We start from the raw sequence: 19,520 nt of genomic DNA on the forward strand, positions 1-19,520 counted from the left end.
TTTTAGATTCATAATACTATACACAGGGCTGTATATAACATTATAGCTACAGATTTGAACGTTAACATTTCATGACTGCTGTGTTGAATGTGGTTAATGCGCCAAACGTGCAGAAACGCTACACTAGTCAGTACATTGTAGTAGTAGAAGTAGTAATCTGTAGTTTGGTGGTCTCTGTCACATTATGTTCTGTGCTGTAAATGTTGTAAATTAAATAATTACTGCGTGAAAATGCAGCTTATTTCGATGAATTCACATCACAGCAGTTTTCCACATTGTTCAAAGCACCACACTGCTTGCGAACTGTACATATTGACCATTTCATGCTCACTGCACTGTCGCGATTGCCAGTGCCATAGAAAACGTGGAAAATCCACCTGTTGAGTATCAACAAATGCCCGATATGATTTCTGAGTATGCTGATTATCAGTAAAAGATTTCTAGCAGTGGCAAAGCTGGATGAAAAATAGTCTTTTTGTACATGTTGCTGTCAAAAGTTTATGTCCTCCCTGATTTCACATGTTGTATTGAAGTTGTGGAAAAGCTTTGTAATGTCATCTTATTGTAATTTCATGTTTCAGGATTAGACACCTTCTCTCTTTGTGGAGTGCTCTTCATCCCTGCTGGGGTGCTGTTTTTAGTTTGAGAACAGAGCTGATCTGAAGGACACCAGGCATCAGGCCCGAGGGCCACTGGACCATAAAGGCATGCTTGCTGCCATGCTGCGCCAAAGTTCTGGCGGAGGATCGGGCGGTGGTGGTGGTGGAACCAAACTCTCTCTGGGTATTTCCCGACTCTCCAGCTCCAGCATGAGTTCAGCAGGACCTGCCAGAGCCTCCAAGAGCGGTTCGGTGAGCTTGGACAACCCAGATGTCCTCGCCTCCGACCCAAACTACATCATGCAGCTGGTCAGTGACGTGCGCAAGTTTGCTGACGTGCTTCTGCAACTCAAAGAGGTGTTCAACTCCAAAGGTATGTTAGAAACAAGAGAATGCAATCATCACGGCACATGTGCCACCACCTTTAAAAAATCTACAGCTGATTAAAAGTGACACAAACACTCTCCTGACTAAACAATAGATAATAACGAACAGTTCAGTTATTATTACCACATTAGTTACCATATTAGGTGTACACGCATCAGAAGGCTCGCTTAATCTGGACTCTGTCTGCTGTTATGAGAGTGTCTTTGGGGGTAACTGTGAGTGGTTTGTTTCCACAACAGTGTACCTGCTGTGGATGTGGGCTTTTTCAACAAATTACACCAATGAGTACTTCCACGTATTAGCAATGACGTAGCGTGTTTGCCTGTTTCTTAACTAAACACTGCACACCTCCTCTGCTTTTTTATTATTCTGTTTCAGTCATAAAAAAACCAAAACACTTGATTGGTCTTTAAACGCCGGGCTTCTCACGACACAGATGTGCTGAGTAGTGTTGGAACGGCGATTTATTGCTGAATGTAGCTGCCGGTCCGCTCTTGTGCGCATACTTTTGCTGTCACCGCAGAGGACACAGTCCGGACCCTATTTACCTGTTTTTGTCATGTCCCGGCCTTGACTGCACAGTCAGTGAACCTGCCTTATCTCACTTTCACTATGGCTCTTATCTTTCCTGTAAAGTAGAAAATAATGTGTCTTAATTGGTCTCAGACAAAATACACAGTGAGAATTGAATAAAAAGTTGGCGCCGCTCTGATCTGTTTTAAACGTGATACAAACCCCCCCCAAAACAACAGCAGCAGCATTCCAGCTGGGCTATACTGACAGTAAGGAATTTAGATGGAATACTAAGCCAGTTATTAATGCGTTTCCTTTAGACAGTTACCAATCTACAGGGAAGTAAGGTCTGGACTGAGGTTTACGCCATTCCTGCCTTGGTACGTTGTGCATTAGCTTCTGGATGAGACCCAGATTTGTTAATCCCCAGGTCTTATTAAGATGAGGTCAAAGTACATATGGTGGTGAGGCTGTCCCCTTTTCCCCCCATTAGCACTGCCATGACACTCAAGCTTTAGGAAAAAGGAATCCCAGTGGTTTTTTTTGTTTTTTTTCAGCAAAGGTCAGCAAAGGTGCTTGACCCGGCTGGGCAGCTTGAGAGACTTTTCAGCGACCCGTCAGCACGCCGCAGATCAAAGCAGTAAATCATCATGTGCGAGCGACTGACGTCTCGAGTTTTATGGGGGCAGGAGGAGACTTTATTTAGGAAATATAGCTTGAAGCCTTTACCGCGTCACATTTTCTATGATTGACGACTTGGTCGAGTGTAATCAACAGACAGTTGTGTTTTCATTTAGTTTAATAACAGATTTAATATATCAAAGTCAATACATAGAGTGCTAGCGCAGGTTCTCGCTGTGGATCACGGTTGCATAGCTGTCATTGTAGATATTTTTGCCTTTGGTTACTGGGGTTAAGAAACCGGTTTGTAATCTCTGTTTGTCTCCTAATGCTAATTACAGTCGTTGCCTATGTAACTGCACATCATTTACAGGTCTAGTAAGCACAGGCTCCGTCATGCCAGTGTAGTCGTTGAGATCCCAACACGTGATTGCAAAGCTTGTGAGTATCCCCATTGAAAGGCTTATTTTGGCTAAGTACAGGAAAGGGCAGATTTGGGGAAAACGGGGCAGATTACGATGCAGAAAATGGATCTGCCCGCTACTGGGGGAAGTGGCAAAAAAGTCAATCGCGGCTCAAGCAAAAGGTAGAGTTAGAAGTAATGTTTAAAGGCTGATTGTTACATCGTGAACCCATGCAAGCACGGGGCAGGGTCTTACAGAGAGGCTACCAAACTTGGCAATATGTACTGATTCAGGAAATAAGTCTTTATCTTGATTGTATCAGGGTGGTTTTTGCTTGTCGTGTCATTGTTAAGGTTTAGGGCTTCAGGGCATTAAGGGAGTGTGCTAACAGATTGTTGGAAGTCGCTGACTTGTGCTCGGATTGGGTTTGATTTAACACCCCAAGGCCTCCTCCCACCCCACCCCCAAAATTTATGGCCATATTGTTTCTGTGGTGCTTCACAATAGAGGCAACCTCTCATTACCCCCAGCGCTTGCTGAAACTGGAGGGAACCCTCTTTTTTTTTTTCTTTTTTTTTGTTGTTAATGACACAGAGTGACGAGCGACAGTCAGCTCAGAGCCCCTGTAGCCTGTAACACTGCCTGTATTCACAGTCACTGATGTGAGTCTGACACTCATTGTCCCAGGAGGCATCTCCAGACTATCATGCTTCTGCTAACTGGCAACTTTTTGCAGAAACGATTCTTTCCCAAGTCCAGAATAGCTGCTGACCGCAGGACTGATCCCACAGGGGCTTTTCTCAGCCTGTGTTTTATTTTTCTGGCAATGCACATCAACCTTAAATGGTGATTAGTACTTAGTGCCTCTTGAGTTGTGGGTCAGTGACGCATGTCTGAATTGTCTTTTGCTAAGAGAAATCTGTTTATCCTCCTGGATTGCTGTTGGGTCAATGTTGACAACATGTCATACTCACAGTGTGACAGATACTTTTGGGGGCGTGACTTTGTCCAGTGGTTGCTTGTGAAAGACTTGTTAGTAATTGGATGAAGGGGATTGTTATTTTGACATATTGTTTTGCAGATGAGCTGTGGAGTTTGCCCTCATGGCATTTGCGTACAGCTGTAAGTAGAGTCTTTCCATCATATGATTTGTCAAGCAACTATTTAGCCCCTAATGTGTCTTCTTACAACAAATAACAAACTCCAAGCAACAGACTGTCGCTTCTCATGGTCTATTTTAGAGGTGAGGGAGTGCCTGTCCTGATACGATAGGTGTGCCATCGCTGTTGTTGTGAGTACCGAGGAGGATCGTGGCCAATTTCATGTGTCAGCTGCGCAATAAGGAAAACTGCAACACTAAGCAAACCATTCAGTGTAGGTCATTCAGACATTTACTGGCCCAGTTTTGTGTTTTCACTCAACCATAATAAAGCTGGTTAGTGTAATATTTAAGACTATAATATGGTTTGTTAATAGACTTATATTTTATGTTGTAAGCGCAGAAGCTAAATAGCAACAAAAGCTTTAAAATGTTCAATTTAGCCTCATTCCTGCACATCGCAGGTGTTGCTGATAGAATGAGAGATGTGGACAGCTGCTGTCGGCTTAACTACTTTACAAATCCGCTGAATTTAAAGATGGTGGCAGACTAAACAAGCAGTCCGTCTGCATACAGACAGCTTTGATTTGAGCTTTTTCAATGTAGTTGTGCTGTTGCTGTGTAAAACCAGCAGGGCTTTTCAGGGAGGAGATGAATAAGAAAAACCAGGGAAAAGACCCGAGCACAGTGAGTAAATCGTGTAATTCTGATGCTTTTCTAGTTGTCTGGTCAGTCTTTGAACAGAACAGTTTTAACCAGATTAGCATGCTGTAACAAGGCATTAACAGCAGCTGATGTGGTGTTTCATATATTCCCTGCATCGGTGTCAGGGCGTTTCCCTGTCGGTCAAATATCTGTTCCCTGTTTCTGCCTTAATTTGACACCCTGTATTTTTCTATGGACTGCTTTTGTGGACTGCTGATATATTGTGACTACTATAAACACGCAACTTCACATAGAAAATCTTAAACTCAGATCTGCATCCACTGCTTAGTTCATTGTGTGTGTCCTACACTCATGTTACATGTACCCTACATTGCTGTAGAACAAACCACACACACTTGTTTAGCGAATCTCTTGAATTACATGCTGACAAAGTGGGCCACAATGGGGTTTAAAGCCAAGTCTTTAATCATGCATTATAAATGAAGTGAGATTTCAGTGCAGCACGTGAATGCTGATGTGTCCAAAGCCCGTGGCCTCAGCAGCTCTGTGATTGTCAAATATTGCACAGTCCCCATCATTCTTTCTGGAAATGCCTGCGGTACAGTACACGTACATAAAAACTGGGTTTTATTACAGCTTCGTCATCATTTGTCACGGTTATGATCTGTCAGGGGGAATGGATGACTCGTATGGCTGCCCTCTTTAATTCAGCCTTTGAGTCGTAGGTGTCCTCGGTTTATCAGTGCGGGTTTTCAGAGGTTTAGATTGTGTTGATCTGGATTTTAATGATTAACAGGTGGCTTCTAAAAGTGACCTGCAGGTGTTGAGTAATGTGTAACGGCATCCTGTAATACACCTTGAAAAAAGAAATTGGTTCAGCTGGTTCATTCATGGGTAATGTAAGTTTAGCAAGTTGCATATTGGCGTTTTGGACTTTTTTTGAAATTTTTTTTGAAGTGAAAATATTTTCCCACATGTCATAACGTAAGTGCCCGTCTTTTTATTTTTGTGTCTTTTTTTTTGAAAGCCAGCTGAATATCCTGCCATGCTGAAAAGGCTTTGTGGGAAAGTGATTCTGATCTGGGTCCTCAGAGAAAGCCCTAATGCTATTTTCGTAATTTGTATTCCAAATCACCGCTTGTGAAATACCAGCCTAAAATTAGCCCTTCTTGTACTTTTCACTAACCGTTCCAGACTTTCTTAATGGCCGCAGCTATGCTGTGTTTAGACAGTCTCTCCCTCTGGGTCTGGGATCCACTGTAATGCATGCAAGCTTCTTCTTGCCTCCAAAAAGTTCCTTTTATGGTTCTTTTACTGTGCCTGTATTTAAAGCTGCTGTAAATTATCCTGAGCACAAGATAATAAGTCTCCCCAATATGTACTTACATGCAAGGTTTGGGATTCCTGGGATCTCGATTTAATCATGCTGGACACTTATCTTGTAAATTAAGCCTCCTAACTGGATTTATTACATTAGCTTAATTGTTCTGGGGGATCCTTGTTTAAAAGCACAGCTATTGTCTTGGTATTAGTTGATGGGCTAGAGTCGGATAGATTTTTGGATTGTTCTCCCTCCCTCCCTAGGATTAAAGTACAGAGTCTTGTGACATATGGCAGGTCAATTTATCCTCTCTGACTGGGGGAACAAAACATGTAATGATGCACCCTGTACAGAGCGCACTGAGCTGACTATCTATCTTTTGGCAACAACAATGTGTACACTGAAGGCAGGCTGTATACAGGTGGCAAAGCCATGCAGACTTGTTGAGTTTGATAGTCCAACATGACTTGAAGATTTGTAAGTTGTTTTCAAGTTGGAACCCTAGGAAGCTCCCTCTCTGTGCGTATCCCTCTCCTTCGTACACTCCAGAAAGATTTACACTTATGGGCACTGTTGTTGTGGGAGCAGCTTTGTTCCAGGAGGCTGTCGATGTCTGCCACACACCGAGATAAAGCTCCAGGATTCCCACACTGGCCACGAGAGGTTTAGATAGACTGTGGGAGCTGAAGCGGGAATGTGCTTGAGAGAATCAGCCCTTGGGTATTCTTTCATATATACAGTAGAAGGTTTTTGCCCATATAAAAAATGGATACTGAAGATGGCTTTTATAAATATGTTTTCAATGTGTGTGAAAAACAGGCATATAGCAGTGTCATGTTATTCTTATTAATATTACTCAGAATACAGATAATAGATTTATTAAAGGCCTCTTTGTCTGTGTAAGACTTTCTTTTGCCTCTTTTAATTAAACTTGAAGGCTGAAGATTTACTGAGACTATGCAATGACATCAAGACTCTATGGTGCAAATTATTCATCCATTAAACGGGGATATCCAAATTAATGCTGACGGTGCATGATGGTGCTCATCCAGTTCAGGGTTGCAGGGGGCTGGAGCCCATCTCAGGTGGGGTACACCTTGGACAGGTTGCTGGTCTGTCGCAGGGCTAACCCTAACCTTGGTGCATGCTTGCATGCGACTGGACCAACCCCACGCTGTTTACAGCTCATAGCTCTGTTGGTACCTGCCAACAAAGCTGATGGGAGTGCATTCATTGAATTATAAGCACAAAAATTAAACCATTACCTTCCCAGTCATTTGATAGAACAGAAATAGGTCATGACTAACATAAGAGAAAACTCCTTGGTTCATAACTTTGAAAGCTTTTACAGAAGAGTGGCAGATTAGCACTGGCTCTAAAGCCCAGAATGCTTTCGCTCCTGTGCACGTTCTGAGTCTGCTCACGCTGTTAATTGCAAGAAACAAAACAGTGCAATGTGCTCAGTTAAAATGCTTGGTATGGTTTTCCCAGATTCCTTTTTTATATTCGGTGTAGTTCAAGTTGGAGCTATACAAAGCAATGAATGTCCCTGAAGTCGACCCTTTGCAGTGTGCTAAGTTCACAAAACGTGGAATTCTTGAATGTTTTTTATTGACTGAAATGTACTGTTTCAGTCAATTAAATGCCTTGACAGTTATGAAAGTAACTGTGTTTTGAGGGTCTTTTTAAAGCTTTTTAGCCCACAAAGCCCATTCTCCCAGGATTAGAATGCTAGTAAAGCTAAACAGTGTGCTCTTGTTCTCAGTGCAGTGTTTGCCCCCAACCTCAGCCTCCTCACCACCCAATTCTGCCCCTTGACAGGTGAACTAAAGGGGCCCATCTGTGCACTTGTTGGACAGCTCTCCCAACTCTGTCCTGCAGATTTTCCTTTGCCCGTACTCTCTTCAGTCTAATGCCTGGCCTGCTTGGCTGCAAACTAGAAGTTGCACTGTGGGGGTATTTGAAGTTTCTCTTTAAAAAAAAAAAAGCATAGTTGGAATGCCAGCCTTCAGGGCTTTGCGTCCACAGTGGGCGACAGCGGCAGGGTGGTGATCTGGGGGGATATCTAGAGAGAAAGGTCGCCTGTCTTTCGTCTGTGACAGACGGCTCCAAATAGAAATGAAAGAGGATGAAAACAAATTCTTCACTCTACTGGGCATCTCATTTCTATTCAAAGGATTAAAGAGGGAAATATCTGATGGGTAAATGTGTCATTAGAGAAACACATCTTGGGATTTTTCACCTGTCTTAACATGTTATTGGATTTTTGTAATTGTTATTGATATGGTTATAGCTTGTTCTTCTCTCTGTTAACATGATGGCACGTTTTCTTAGTTATTTTTTTTAACTGCTAACAAGCTTGAAAAAGGCAATTCCTAGCAGAGTGGGAACAAAAAAAGCCCCCTACCTGGGTAGAAGGTGCTGCGTGTCTAGCCTAAGGGTATTTTTTTTTCTTCTCTTGAATGACAGCTCTTTGTGCATGCAGCCATGGGAAAATGGCTTCAAAGGTAAAGCAACAGGGAATGGTTTGGCATGAGCATAGAAACGTAGGCAATGTTCCCCTGCCTTTTTTAACCAGCTGAGTGTAATCTGCTAATCCACAGAGCAGGCTGCCGGTGGTCTGTCGACAGAGGTGGAACACGGCCGCTGACCACAGGAAGTTTGATGGGGAGGGGGGATATCGAGGGGATCTATAGGCCACCCATTGCAGTGACCTGGCAGAGTGTTAAAGGTTAAGTGGACCTATTTCGCAGGATTGCCTTATAGTCGCGCAAATAGTTTGAAATGGTGGTGAGGTCGTTTTTGCCTGTAAGTGAGTGAGGTGGTAGAAAGTGGCATTTCACTCTTGCCAATTAAATATGACTCCTTTACAATAAAAAGGTTATTGAGTCAGACAGTGATTGATTATTAGACCTAAGGGTCAAACTATGCTTAGCAAATCTTACCGTAGCTTTTGATGAATGCTCAAGTTACTGCCACTCCAAAGTGCCAGCTGGTTATTTAGGGGGTGAGTCAAAGGAATGTCCTGCTGCGGTCTTATTCAATGGGACACATGGAGTGGTTTTGATTGACATTAGTCATGGGTTGCCTGTCCAACATATTATTTAGCCCCCTCTGCCTTGAGCTGCTTCCATCTGATCGGAGCGGCGCAGACCCGGTCGTGACACGTTTAGCGATTTCACACTCGTTTTGTGGCAATGCGCAGCCTCTGTCCTCTCAAATGTTTTGAAGCATAAATAATACATTGCTCCCATGATTTGCAATGCATGAATGAGCATAGCTAGGGTCGCAGCAAAAGGAATGTTGCCAAGTCATATTGTGTCAGACCCAAGTGGAAGTTTTGTGCCTCAAAGAGTCGAATCATTGAAGGCCCAAAACGTGAAAGCTGGCATGTGGTACACATCAAGCAAAGACGTTGGGGTTGCAACAAAAGCGGCTAGTTTTATTATATGGTTATTCTTTTATTGTGGGTAACGTGAAGTAGAAGGTTTATTTTTTTTATTTAGTCTAAGTTTAATATGTTTTTTTGTCTTTTGTTTGTTTGTTTTAAATCCTTTTTTGTTCTGAGAACCAAAAAGACACAACTCGGGCAAATAATTCCTATGCACGTCACTGCTTCACTGATGTGCCACATGTCTTTCCTGCATACTGCGTAGCCTAAACCAATCATGAATCTTATCAAATGGAAGTATGCATCCTAAACTTAATGTTAAATCTTGAAGTCCATCACGTGAAGGTGTCAAGAGAGCATCTGCTCCACAGTGTTTTGGTGTTGACGTGTCATCTCAGTGGTGAGCGATCTGACAATGTTTTCATTATGGATCCCCCTCCACTCCTCGCTCCCGCAACTCCCGTCCGCGCTCCCAAACAAGAGGCTGGAATGTTGGGTTTCCATGACGCTAATGAAGTAAAAACCTGGCAATGCGTTGCTGGCAGCCTCTGAGCAGCTCCTGATCTGCGGCCTCCTTCTCATCAGGATCAGAGTCTGATCCCTCTGCAGCCTTCATTCACCAGGGCTTATTATGCCCAGGAATGTCTCTCACTCACTCCCTCCCTCATAACCCCCTCTGAAGCAGGGATGTGGGGTGCTGGGGTAAATTTTGGACAAATCCCCAGTAAGAGTACTACCCCAAATAACACACAACCCCCCCACACACTTTTTTTTCTGGCTCCCATCAAACTAAAACTCCTCCCCTACTACTCCTTACAATCTTTCCTCTGCTAACTGTCACACTTGGACAAAGATAAGCACAAACTCCTCTCCTTCTTTCCTGTGGAAAGCCTTTGTTGTGATTTATGTTCCATAAATGCTTCATGTAGCAGGCCCATGAGGTGACCAATCCCACTTGTTTGCCATTTGCCCCAGGGACAATGGGGAGTTTTTGGTACTCAAACAAGTCCTCACTCCAGAGTCCTTAGATTTCCCAGGGGAAAACAGAATGATCTTCCCAGAGGCGTGTTTATTTTTTTTACCAGTGTTCAGAAATCCTTCAACTATTTGCAAATTGAAACGTCTTCCATCGCTGCACTGTCAATACCTCTGCCATTATGTTTTTTTTAAAGGCACTCTGCAGTGGGAACCAGTCCTTTCTTTGTGTTCCAGCCAGAAAGGCAGTTTAGGGGTTAAATAACCAGTCTCTGTACATTATCCTGTGTCATGCTGGGCTGGTGGATGCAGCCATAATGTCTTGCTAATTAGCCTCTATTTAGGTTTTTCCAATAGGCCACACAGCCGCCATTGACGATTGAAGCCCATGGAGCTTTGCAAAGGAAGACCCTCTGTCTTGTGGGCATTCATGATTTTAGGCTTGTCCTTAATAAACCTTTAGTCTCCCCAAGCTTGATGCTTTCAGGATTCGGTATCCAGTTACTTGGTAGATGAATAGGGTATCTTGCCTCTGTGGGGATGATTTAGTCCATTGTGTGTATGTTGTCTTTCAAAGGATAATGTCCATAAATGGGATCTAAACTGACCAGGACCCATTAAGGGCTCAAGGGTTGAAGCAGCTTGTTGTAAACGTTGACCCTTATCATATAAGATAGTGACAGAAAGAGGTTGTGGGAAAACCCTAGCACCAGGGATAAAAATAGCAAAAATCTACATTCAAAAATACTAAAAGTAACAGTAAAAATAACAGAGTAGTTGCTGGACCATTACAAAACAACGTTTGTCAAGTTTTGTACAGCAGAACTGAGTCTTATTATGATGTCTGGTTGTGCCAGAAGTTCATCACTGGCTCCTTTTGCTGCCTCGTGTGGAGCTGGGCAGCTGAAACAAAAAGACTAGAGGCTTATGCCCTCAAAACCCACCAGGTCTTCGGCACTGGAAGGAGCTGCACATGGCATCTGATGATTGATGAAGGTGGTTGCTATGGATAAAGATGGGATTCCAGGTCCTGGGGAGAAGCTTTTGGCAAAATAGAAGGAGCAAGCATGTTGGCATGGACGACCATCTCACTGTGGTAGTGAAACAGTCTTGTGATTGAGCTTGTCCCCTCATGAAATAGCTTTTGGTAATGAGTTGCTTATTTAGTTATTTCCACACATTTTAGGCAATCTTTTGCTGGTTAATTGGTTTGAGTTGCCGCTTGTTGTCTTTATGGTGATATTTCTCAACAGTCTAGTCGGCTGGACATAAAGTTCCCAGTAAAGCAGCAGAATATATAGACATTTTGCATGTCAGAGCTGTTCTGTTCAAAACGTTTTACCTGAACTGTTGATCACTGTGAAGTTGTCACAGACTGGTCAGTCGGCTGGATTTACATTTCAGGCCTCAGCTAGTATTGTCACGGTGGCCACAAAGACCTAGCATTATTAGCCCCACTGGCGGAACTATTTGTCCCACTCCAAAAGAGAGAGCTAACGAATAAAAGAAAAAACGGGAGACAGCTAAAGTCTTCCTGATCCCCATTTCCATGAAGGGTAATCCAGGGGTGATCGTCAGCACAAAATGCGGCTTTGACCGACTGTGTCTTTTGTGTGTGTGTGTGTGTGTGTGTGTGTGTGTATGTTTGTTTGTGTGTTTTCGTTTAACCTGTATTTGGCTGCAAAGATATGTGACCTGGAAACAACTATTAAAGTGAAGTCATATGACATTTAAAACATGAAATCAAAACAACCTCCCAAACAGCCTCCTGTGTATTTAGTGTGATTATAGTTTAGGACTCAGCATATCTAGATCACAAGTGTAATTATGTGAGTATGCGTGTATATTGTGTTTGCATGAGTGAGGGAACAGAGGGAGACGTGCCTACCCTCTTGTACTGGTTATTTCTAAGAAAGCCACCCATGCATGTTGTGTCAGCAGTCTGGTCACACTCCACTGTATGTTTCCAATAAGTAGCAAAAAATACCTCAGCCTTACCTACCTTAGTTAATGCATTGCGCTGTTCATGATCTCACTCTGACTAAGCCGAGAGCACGTTTTCAAGGTTAGATGATAACAGAGTGCATTTTGTCCCCTTGTTAATGGCTGTGACTCACTGTTTGTAAAGTCACGTGCAGTACAGAGAACCACATACCTGAGATGCCGTGTTTTCTTTGGTTCGCTCGCTGGATGGCTGATGATTGCTAAAAGACCATAGTAGGTCTCGTTTATTTATGCACATAGCAGTTGGGTTCGTGTGTTGCGTTTCTGCCGTCCTCCACTTTATGGTGCGGTCGCCAGGACAGGAGAACTCAAACCCGGAATGGCGTCACATAGTTATCTTGTCACCAGTATGTAAATTGGTGGGTCCTAGGACTAATCTGTTCAGGGTTTATAAAACGTGATAGCATTTTGTTTGATAAACTTCTGTTTGGAAAGACAGTGGGCCTGCAGACACAGTTCATAGCATAAAGTGGCACCTTGGAAACGTTTAATTTTCCAGCTTCTACAGTATCATGTAGCATATGACCTGTCATCATTGAGACGGAGAAACACTGCCAATGATCTCTTTTCTTACTGGTGAAAGGTTAACAAGGCTAATGGATAATCCACTGGCTGTATAATATGTCAGTTCTGTCATTTGAAATGGTTGATTGCATATATCGCATGTTAGTTATTGCCAAAATGTTCAATATAATTGCCCTTTCTCAACTTCGTTCCATATATTTCTATAAATCTCGAATCTGAGTTCTCCAGCTTTAAAATGTGCAGAGATTATTACTGATTTATTAAGGGATTTGTTTAAGAAGGGAATAAATCAACCTTAAGTACAATACCAAAGCTATATATAGTTTCAAATTGGAAATTTTCCTACTAAATGTTTCAAAAATGTGGCATAATGACACGGCTAAGGCAGGGGTGGGCAATTCCAGGCCCCGAGGGCTGGTGCCCTGCAGGTTTTAGATCTCACCTTGGGTCAACACACCTGAATCACATGATTAGTTCATTACCAGGCCTCTGGAGAACTTCAGGACATGTTGAGGAGCTAATTTAGCCATTTAAATCAGCTGTGTTGGTTCAAGGACACATCTAAAACCTGCAGGGACACCGGCCCTCGGGGCCTGGAATTGCCCACCCCTGGGCTAAGGGATTCCTTTTCTCATCAGTCTGGACTAAATGTGAGCATATCTTTCTGACTGGGTGGAAAATGTGTGCAATAAGCATTATTTAATTGTCTTGACAATCTCCAGAGCACCAAGACTGTCTTCACCACGCGGTCCACGAACGTCTCGGTGAGCTGCTACGAGTCCTGAAGGCCATTATCAGCAAACACCAGAGCCTCAACTCAGTGGATATCCTCAGTACAGCTGGAACCGTCATCGCCACGGTCAAAGGTGAGCAAAGATGACCAGCTCCCCCTAAATGCTCACCCTCATAACTTTCGGCTTTCCTGTAAAACATGCCAGATACTCCTCCACTCTTCCTTTAGTCTGTTTTCTGTCTCTGCTTATCTAATCCTCCCTTCTCCCTTGATAGTCTTCTCTGCTGGGCATTCACTATTACCACGTCCTGTCTCTCATACAGTCCTCCCTGGTTTAAAGAACTTCCCAGAGACTGTTTCTCTGGAGTTGTCTTTTAGCTTCAAGGTGACACAGTTCTTCAGAAGTCACTCAAGCGCTTTGAGTGCAGCAACGTGTGTTTCAAACCCCATATAGAGACTAAGAAAATAATATTTGGGAGTCGGGTACCTGATACTTGAAGATCCAGGGAGAAGCGGGTGTCCTTTGTGCTTTGTCTGCCAGTCCAGTGGGAACTGCACAGAGGAATCCTTTTCAGTCGCTCATTCTTTAAGATTATGATCTGGCATGCAGGTCAGTTCTTAACTTGGCGGCCACACAAGAATCCCTAGAGTATACCTCGTCTCAATTTGCATTGCAAAGAGGGGCAGAGAGGGGCTGCATAAAAAGCTTTTACTTCTAAGGAATGGTGACATGATGGAGAGGCCTGAGGAGGCTCTGCATGTGCATGTGAATGTGAATGGGCTTCACCTTTAGCTGAAATACTTGGAATGAGTCCATACACATTTGGGCGTGTGCATATATGTGCCACAAAAAATAAGCTCTTGCAAGTCCTGTCTTTCATGCAGTAACTTGAGTGTTTATGTGGCACTGGAACATGTCTTTGCACAAGCGAGACAAAAAAGCACAACTTTGTCAATGAGGAAGGCTTGGATTTGAGAGCTTAATAGTCATTCTGTAAAAACATTGTTATTAATGCTCGTGATTATATTGCATTAATCATTAGGAGGATTCATAAGTATATAGATTGAAAGTCTTCAGCTGTTAGACAAACTTTTTTTTAAATAGTTCTGAGTAATGGTGGTATTATTTTTATTTCAGAGGAAGTTCCTATAGTGAATAGTAGATATTATAACACAGTAATTACTTGTTCTTTCCATAACTATATGAAGTGCTGTAACATCTTTCTACCACTAGGTGGCCAGACCTGTCCACTTCTTGATACCCCACCCCCCCAAAAAAGAGAGATGTAGACGGTGCCAGTGTGTTATCAGCTTTGCGCCATTGTTTTTGAGCCACCAAGCCTGATATTTTACACAATAACGTACATATGAGGCAAAACTAGCAATTTGTTTTGGATTTCTACTTGAAGTGCACCCTGACCCTACGTCAAAGAGTTGTTTTGGTGGAAAATTGAACCTCCCACCCTGTGATACTCTGTTTCCTTGGCATACCTCAGTACGTCTTCAATTACTCTCTGTTGGAGCTTCCGATCCCTTAATTGCAGCACAGGACTCTGCTACTGATGAGTGTTTCGAGAGTGTTGTGCTTTTCGAGTGAAACAATACCATTTTTCTCTGATGATGTAACTTCCACATTTGGACCACTGGTTGGGGCCTGAGCGAGTACTGGCATTGTATTCCAGCAAGCCTCAGGATGTCCTGTTGGGGGGTAGGGGCTGTGCGGGAGAGGAGATGCGAAAGCAGAGCTGTGTGATTTGAATGGTGGTAACTGCTGGGGGTGGCTTGGAGACACCCCGTTAAAATCAGTTTTTAAATTTAATTTGAAGACTTTTTCTTTCCCCCCATTGGATTTATTTTATTTATTTTCAGTGGTCAGTCTTTCCTTGTGTTGGTCAAAGGAATCCTTTTCTTGGACCAGCTAAAGATTTGCAAGTATTTTGGTGTCATGTTTAAGGCTTCTCCAAGGAGTATTAAGTAGGTGTTGATTTCCATGATCAACAGGGCTTATATCTGTTTAGGACAAAGCGGGACAGAAACCTGTTTTGAGGTAGGTAATTGCTGGTTCACTTGTGTGCTTCTTTAGCAACACCTTCTGAAAACATTTTGAGGTACGAGGCAATATGTAATAGCAGTTTAGAAGACTGGGAAGGTCTATAGTAGGCGTTTGTAGGTGGTTTGCATTATGTGAAGCAGATACTAAGAGACCAGGTGGAAGATCTAGGACTCTAGGTGTGGATGACGTTTAGGCTAGTTTTGTTTCAGGATTTGAGAAGTTATTAAAGTTCAGGAAATTCTGAAGTTGTCCCATCTTAGGATTAATGTTCAAAAGTCAAGACATTGAAGTAGGTTTTGAGCTTAGCTAATAAAAAACAAGTGAACTCTGTTAGTTTTCTATTTAAAATGTCTGAAAGTCATTGAACTCTAGAAATCTCCATTGTTCTATTGGAAAGGAAAGACTGAATGACCAGTGACATCACTGATTTATTGCTGGGTCTCATTTCTGAGCATCTCTCTCCTGGTTTATTTTCCCTCTGCTCAGTCCGGCCAGGAAGTTTATTGTGAAGACTGATTACAGCCGTATTTACACTGGTGTTTTTCCTCCATTCTGTCCTCAGTCATCACTGTGTTTAGATTTTCAGCAGGAAACTACTGCAAGAGCAGATTACAGCCAAATATACACAATCACGGTCTTTGCTTATCTTCACTGATTTAACATAAAGTTGTTTTTGGATGCCTCTGAGGGATTGCTCAACTCTAAAAGGTCTACACACAAACAGTCCTCTAGCTCTCAGAGCTTTTGAGGAGTACAGTCTGAGTCAGAAGAGATTTTCATTCACTCTGTTGTTAACATCATGCACAGGATGATGAATCATATCTTGTGATTGTTGCCTTAAACACAGGATGTCTTCAGTATGCAGGATTTGGGGTTGTTACAGAAAGTTGACTCAGTCTTACTTCACCATAATTTGACAGGAGTGAACTTTAAGGAGGTGAACGAAGACAACAAACATAAGCATTTCGGAGAGATCTACGCCGCAATCGACACATTGGCATTCACCTTTGGCAATGTGTGAGTATGATGTCATTACTCTGATTGCTCCTTCCACGGCTCATTTCACTCGATGATGTTTGTTACTGCGTTCAATTAGTTTGCATATGCACGCAGCTAATGGAGGCCAGCCGATATTTATTAATCTTGTGTGAAAAGAGAGAATAAGAGCTAAGGAAAAATAAAAGCAGTTCTTTTTTGTGAGTGCAGATAAAAACTCTGTTTATGCTAAATAAACCCCCCGAACCTAATTTAAGTCGTGTTTTTGTGTGTATTTCCTTTTGTGCTTTTCATTCTTTACTGAACCTTTCTTTTATTTTGTTTTGTTTTTCTTCAGAGTGTCTGACTTCCTTATGGGAGATGTAGAGAATGGATCAGTGTTGGGGCTCCCCCTGACTAAGAGAAGCAGGGTAAGAGAAGTGCAATATTTAAAAGTGAGGCTTTAACTTCCTGATAAACATCCTCCAGAACTGCATTTAAGATTTAAAATGAAACTCGTACCTTAGAATATGGGCTCCATTATTAAACATACATTCATCATCAGTTCATGGACTCTCCTGTTAAGTGTACGATTTTGGCTTCTGGCCCTGAATTGTCAAAAATAAGATATGAAAAGTTGCCCAGCGGAGATCAGGGGTGAAGCAACATACCTGCAGGTTGCAGCATGATTCTGAAATGGCCTCTTCAAATGATGAATTGATGTCATGCTTTGTTGTTTTCCCACTGCAGTTTTTGTAACTGATGTAAGGAGGAAGCCAAGTTTCTGATAAGCCTTTTTTAAGCGTTTTAGCCGAGCGTACTCTGCTTTGACAAGGAAGTTCACCCTTCGTGCACCTCCCCTATGTCTCATATTTATTTATTCAAAAACACTTTTTTGGTTTGTTTTCCAGTCTTTTGAGAACCTCTCTGTGGAATCTGGAGGATCCGGTCTTGAGAAAGATGATCCGCCAGGTAAGGCAGATCACTGACACACAGCTACTGTACTGTACTGTTCTCCAGTGTGGAAGTTTCAGGAGTGGGGAGAGATTGACTCTGTTTTTTGTCCTCTCCCTGGCATGTCTGTGGGGTTATTTGCAGTTATGTCCAGTCACCTTATTCTGGTATTAATGCATGTGGTCATTCTCCTGTCATCATTGCTTCCCTTCAAATGGCATTAATATTGTATACTTTATTGATCCCTGTGGGGAAATTCTTCTCTGCATTTAACCGATGGGCATGGGCTTTTTCAGTGTGTAGAGACGGTACCTTGCTCAGGGGTACCTCAGGGTAGCCATTCGTTGGATTCGAACCCCCACCTTCCGATCATGGGGCCAAACACTCTACCTACTGAGCTGTCCCTGCTCCCACATCTTAGCCGCATTAGCCCACATCTTGCTAACTCAAGGTCAGCATGGGCTTTTTCCTGCTGACTCACAGTCATAGATGTTGCTAAACATGCACCTACTCCATCGAGCCATGTTCGATGTGTGTTGGTTGGTTAGTGGGGATCATGTTGCACACGCTTGCTCATGTGATTTATTTTTATTTTTTATTTTTTTTCGTGTGCTCATCAAAGAGTCTTCTCCACCGGTTCGGGCCGAAGAGGTGGACAGGACACTGCAGAGGCAGGACAGCGGAGTGGAGTCAGCACTGGCCTACGCCAAGGCCTGGTCCAAGTATACCAAAGAGCTGCTGGCATGGGTGGAGAAGCGTCTCAATATGGGTGAGTTATGACACCGGTGGATTCATAAGACCAATTCTGAAGCACTGTTGGGAGGCAGCAGCTAAGTAGTAAGTCACTAAGTAACGCCCAAGTAGCTCATGAGAATCCAAAATGATGTCATGAGTTGGTGTCATGGACCACGGTCATGTGCTTGACTCTTTAGTTGCCATACGAGATCCTTTCATTAGCTTTTTATGGCGATGAGAACTAAAACGTCTTGTTTTGGACAGTAGATGAGCCGAGGGGCTTCAAAAGGGGCATTAATGAATATGAACTTGAATCATGCAAAGCTACACTAATGGAGTCTCAGCCATCTTAGTAGTTAATTTGTCCACTTGATCTTAAAAGTAGCTCCATTACAAGATCACTGGGAAATGTCAATGATAACTGCTGTACAGTTTCTAGCTAAACACATCATTTTAGTGAGTGGACAGTGTAGTGATCCATTAAAGGCTAGTTCCCAGGGAAACCATGTTGATCACCTGAGCTGGACGTAAAACAATGAAGTCTTGTTCATGCTCAAGGTTGAGTTTGTAGTGTGCAAACTTTTGTTTGATAGATTGGTTAATGAATGGTTTCACTTATCCTGTGACACAGAACGCTCAGTCAAGCTGTACAGTCCATATTATCAGCTCCTTTTCTTAAACACACTGATTTATCTTTTATCACAATTAAGGACAATGTGCAGTTGATTTGGAAAGCATTAATGACTTAAAACATTTGTTTGAGATCCAATTATTAATTGAAAATGAAAGATACTTAAATAAAATATACATTTATGAACCAGCAGAAAGGACGTTGTGTTGTAATGTTTGTTTAATCTATTTGAACCTGTTTGAATCTTGTTGTCTTTTTGCAGATATTGAGTGTGCAAAAAGTTACGCCAAGATGGCTGAGACTGCTAAGACGCTTGCTAGTCAACAGGTAAGTTGACGCTGCAGTTAACTTGACTTACATCGGCATCGTGTGCATCTCACACATGTTAGGGACTGAGATTTAAACCTCTTCTGCCTCGTTCAAGGAATTCATGCCTTTCCGTGAGATCTACATGACAGCTTTCAAAAATGACATCGAGTATAGCCAGCTGATTCTTCAAACTGCAGCAATACTCCAAAGCAACAAATTCATGCAGGTAACTGCTGCATTCATGAAATCTAACTTTATCATGGGTTGTATGATGGAAACAAGTGGTCTTACTGCTTTTGTGGGTGTGGTGTGGATTTTCTGTGTTTCTTTCCAGCCTCTCCTGGCCAGAAAAAATGAGCTGGACAAACTGCGAAAAGAGGTCAAGGAGCAGTGGCAGAGAGAGCAAAAGAAAATGGTGAGTCGACAGTCACGGAGGTTGCACTTTTAAGAGGACCACACACAAATGCATACTGGATCAAAAGCTTCATTGACCTGGGGTCTCAGCCCAAGAATGCTCTTGAAGTGATTCAGCCCGATATACAAATCCAGACAAATAGTTTGTTTTTAACCTGCCAAGACAAGTGCTCTGTTGCACGTATGACTGATTGAGAGACACTAATCCAGT

The 19,520-nt window shown here is 42.6% G+C and overlaps 1 protein-coding gene across 2 annotated transcripts in view; it reads left to right on the top strand.

Moving 5' to 3' along the window:
• arhgap29a (Rho GTPase activating protein 29a) overlaps window positions 1-19,520 on the top strand; it is a 31,007-nt gene that overhangs the window by 890 nt on the left and 10,597 nt on the right. The window contains exons 2-10 of one of the 2 annotated variants that reach the window (XM_005946015.3): window positions 582-972; window positions 13,228-13,371; window positions 16,212-16,308; window positions 16,625-16,697; window positions 17,178-17,238; window positions 17,843-17,989; window positions 18,849-18,913; window positions 19,011-19,121; window positions 19,230-19,310. In XM_005946015.3, coding sequence (XP_005946077.1) covers window positions 708-972; window positions 13,228-13,371; window positions 16,212-16,308; window positions 16,625-16,697; window positions 17,178-17,238; window positions 17,843-17,989; window positions 18,849-18,913; window positions 19,011-19,121; window positions 19,230-19,310 — 1,044 coding nt within the window. In that variant the 5' untranslated portion in view covers window positions 582-707. The other variant, XM_005946016.3, reaches the window with a different exon arrangement.

This window comes from Haplochromis burtoni, unplaced genomic scaffold (genome assembly GCF_018398535.1).
Source record: "Haplochromis burtoni strain Fernald_Lab_line unplaced genomic scaffold, NCSU_Asbu1 Contig_460, whole genome shotgun sequence".
Lineage (NCBI taxonomy): Eukaryota > Metazoa > Chordata > Actinopteri > Cichliformes > Cichlidae > Haplochromis > Haplochromis burtoni.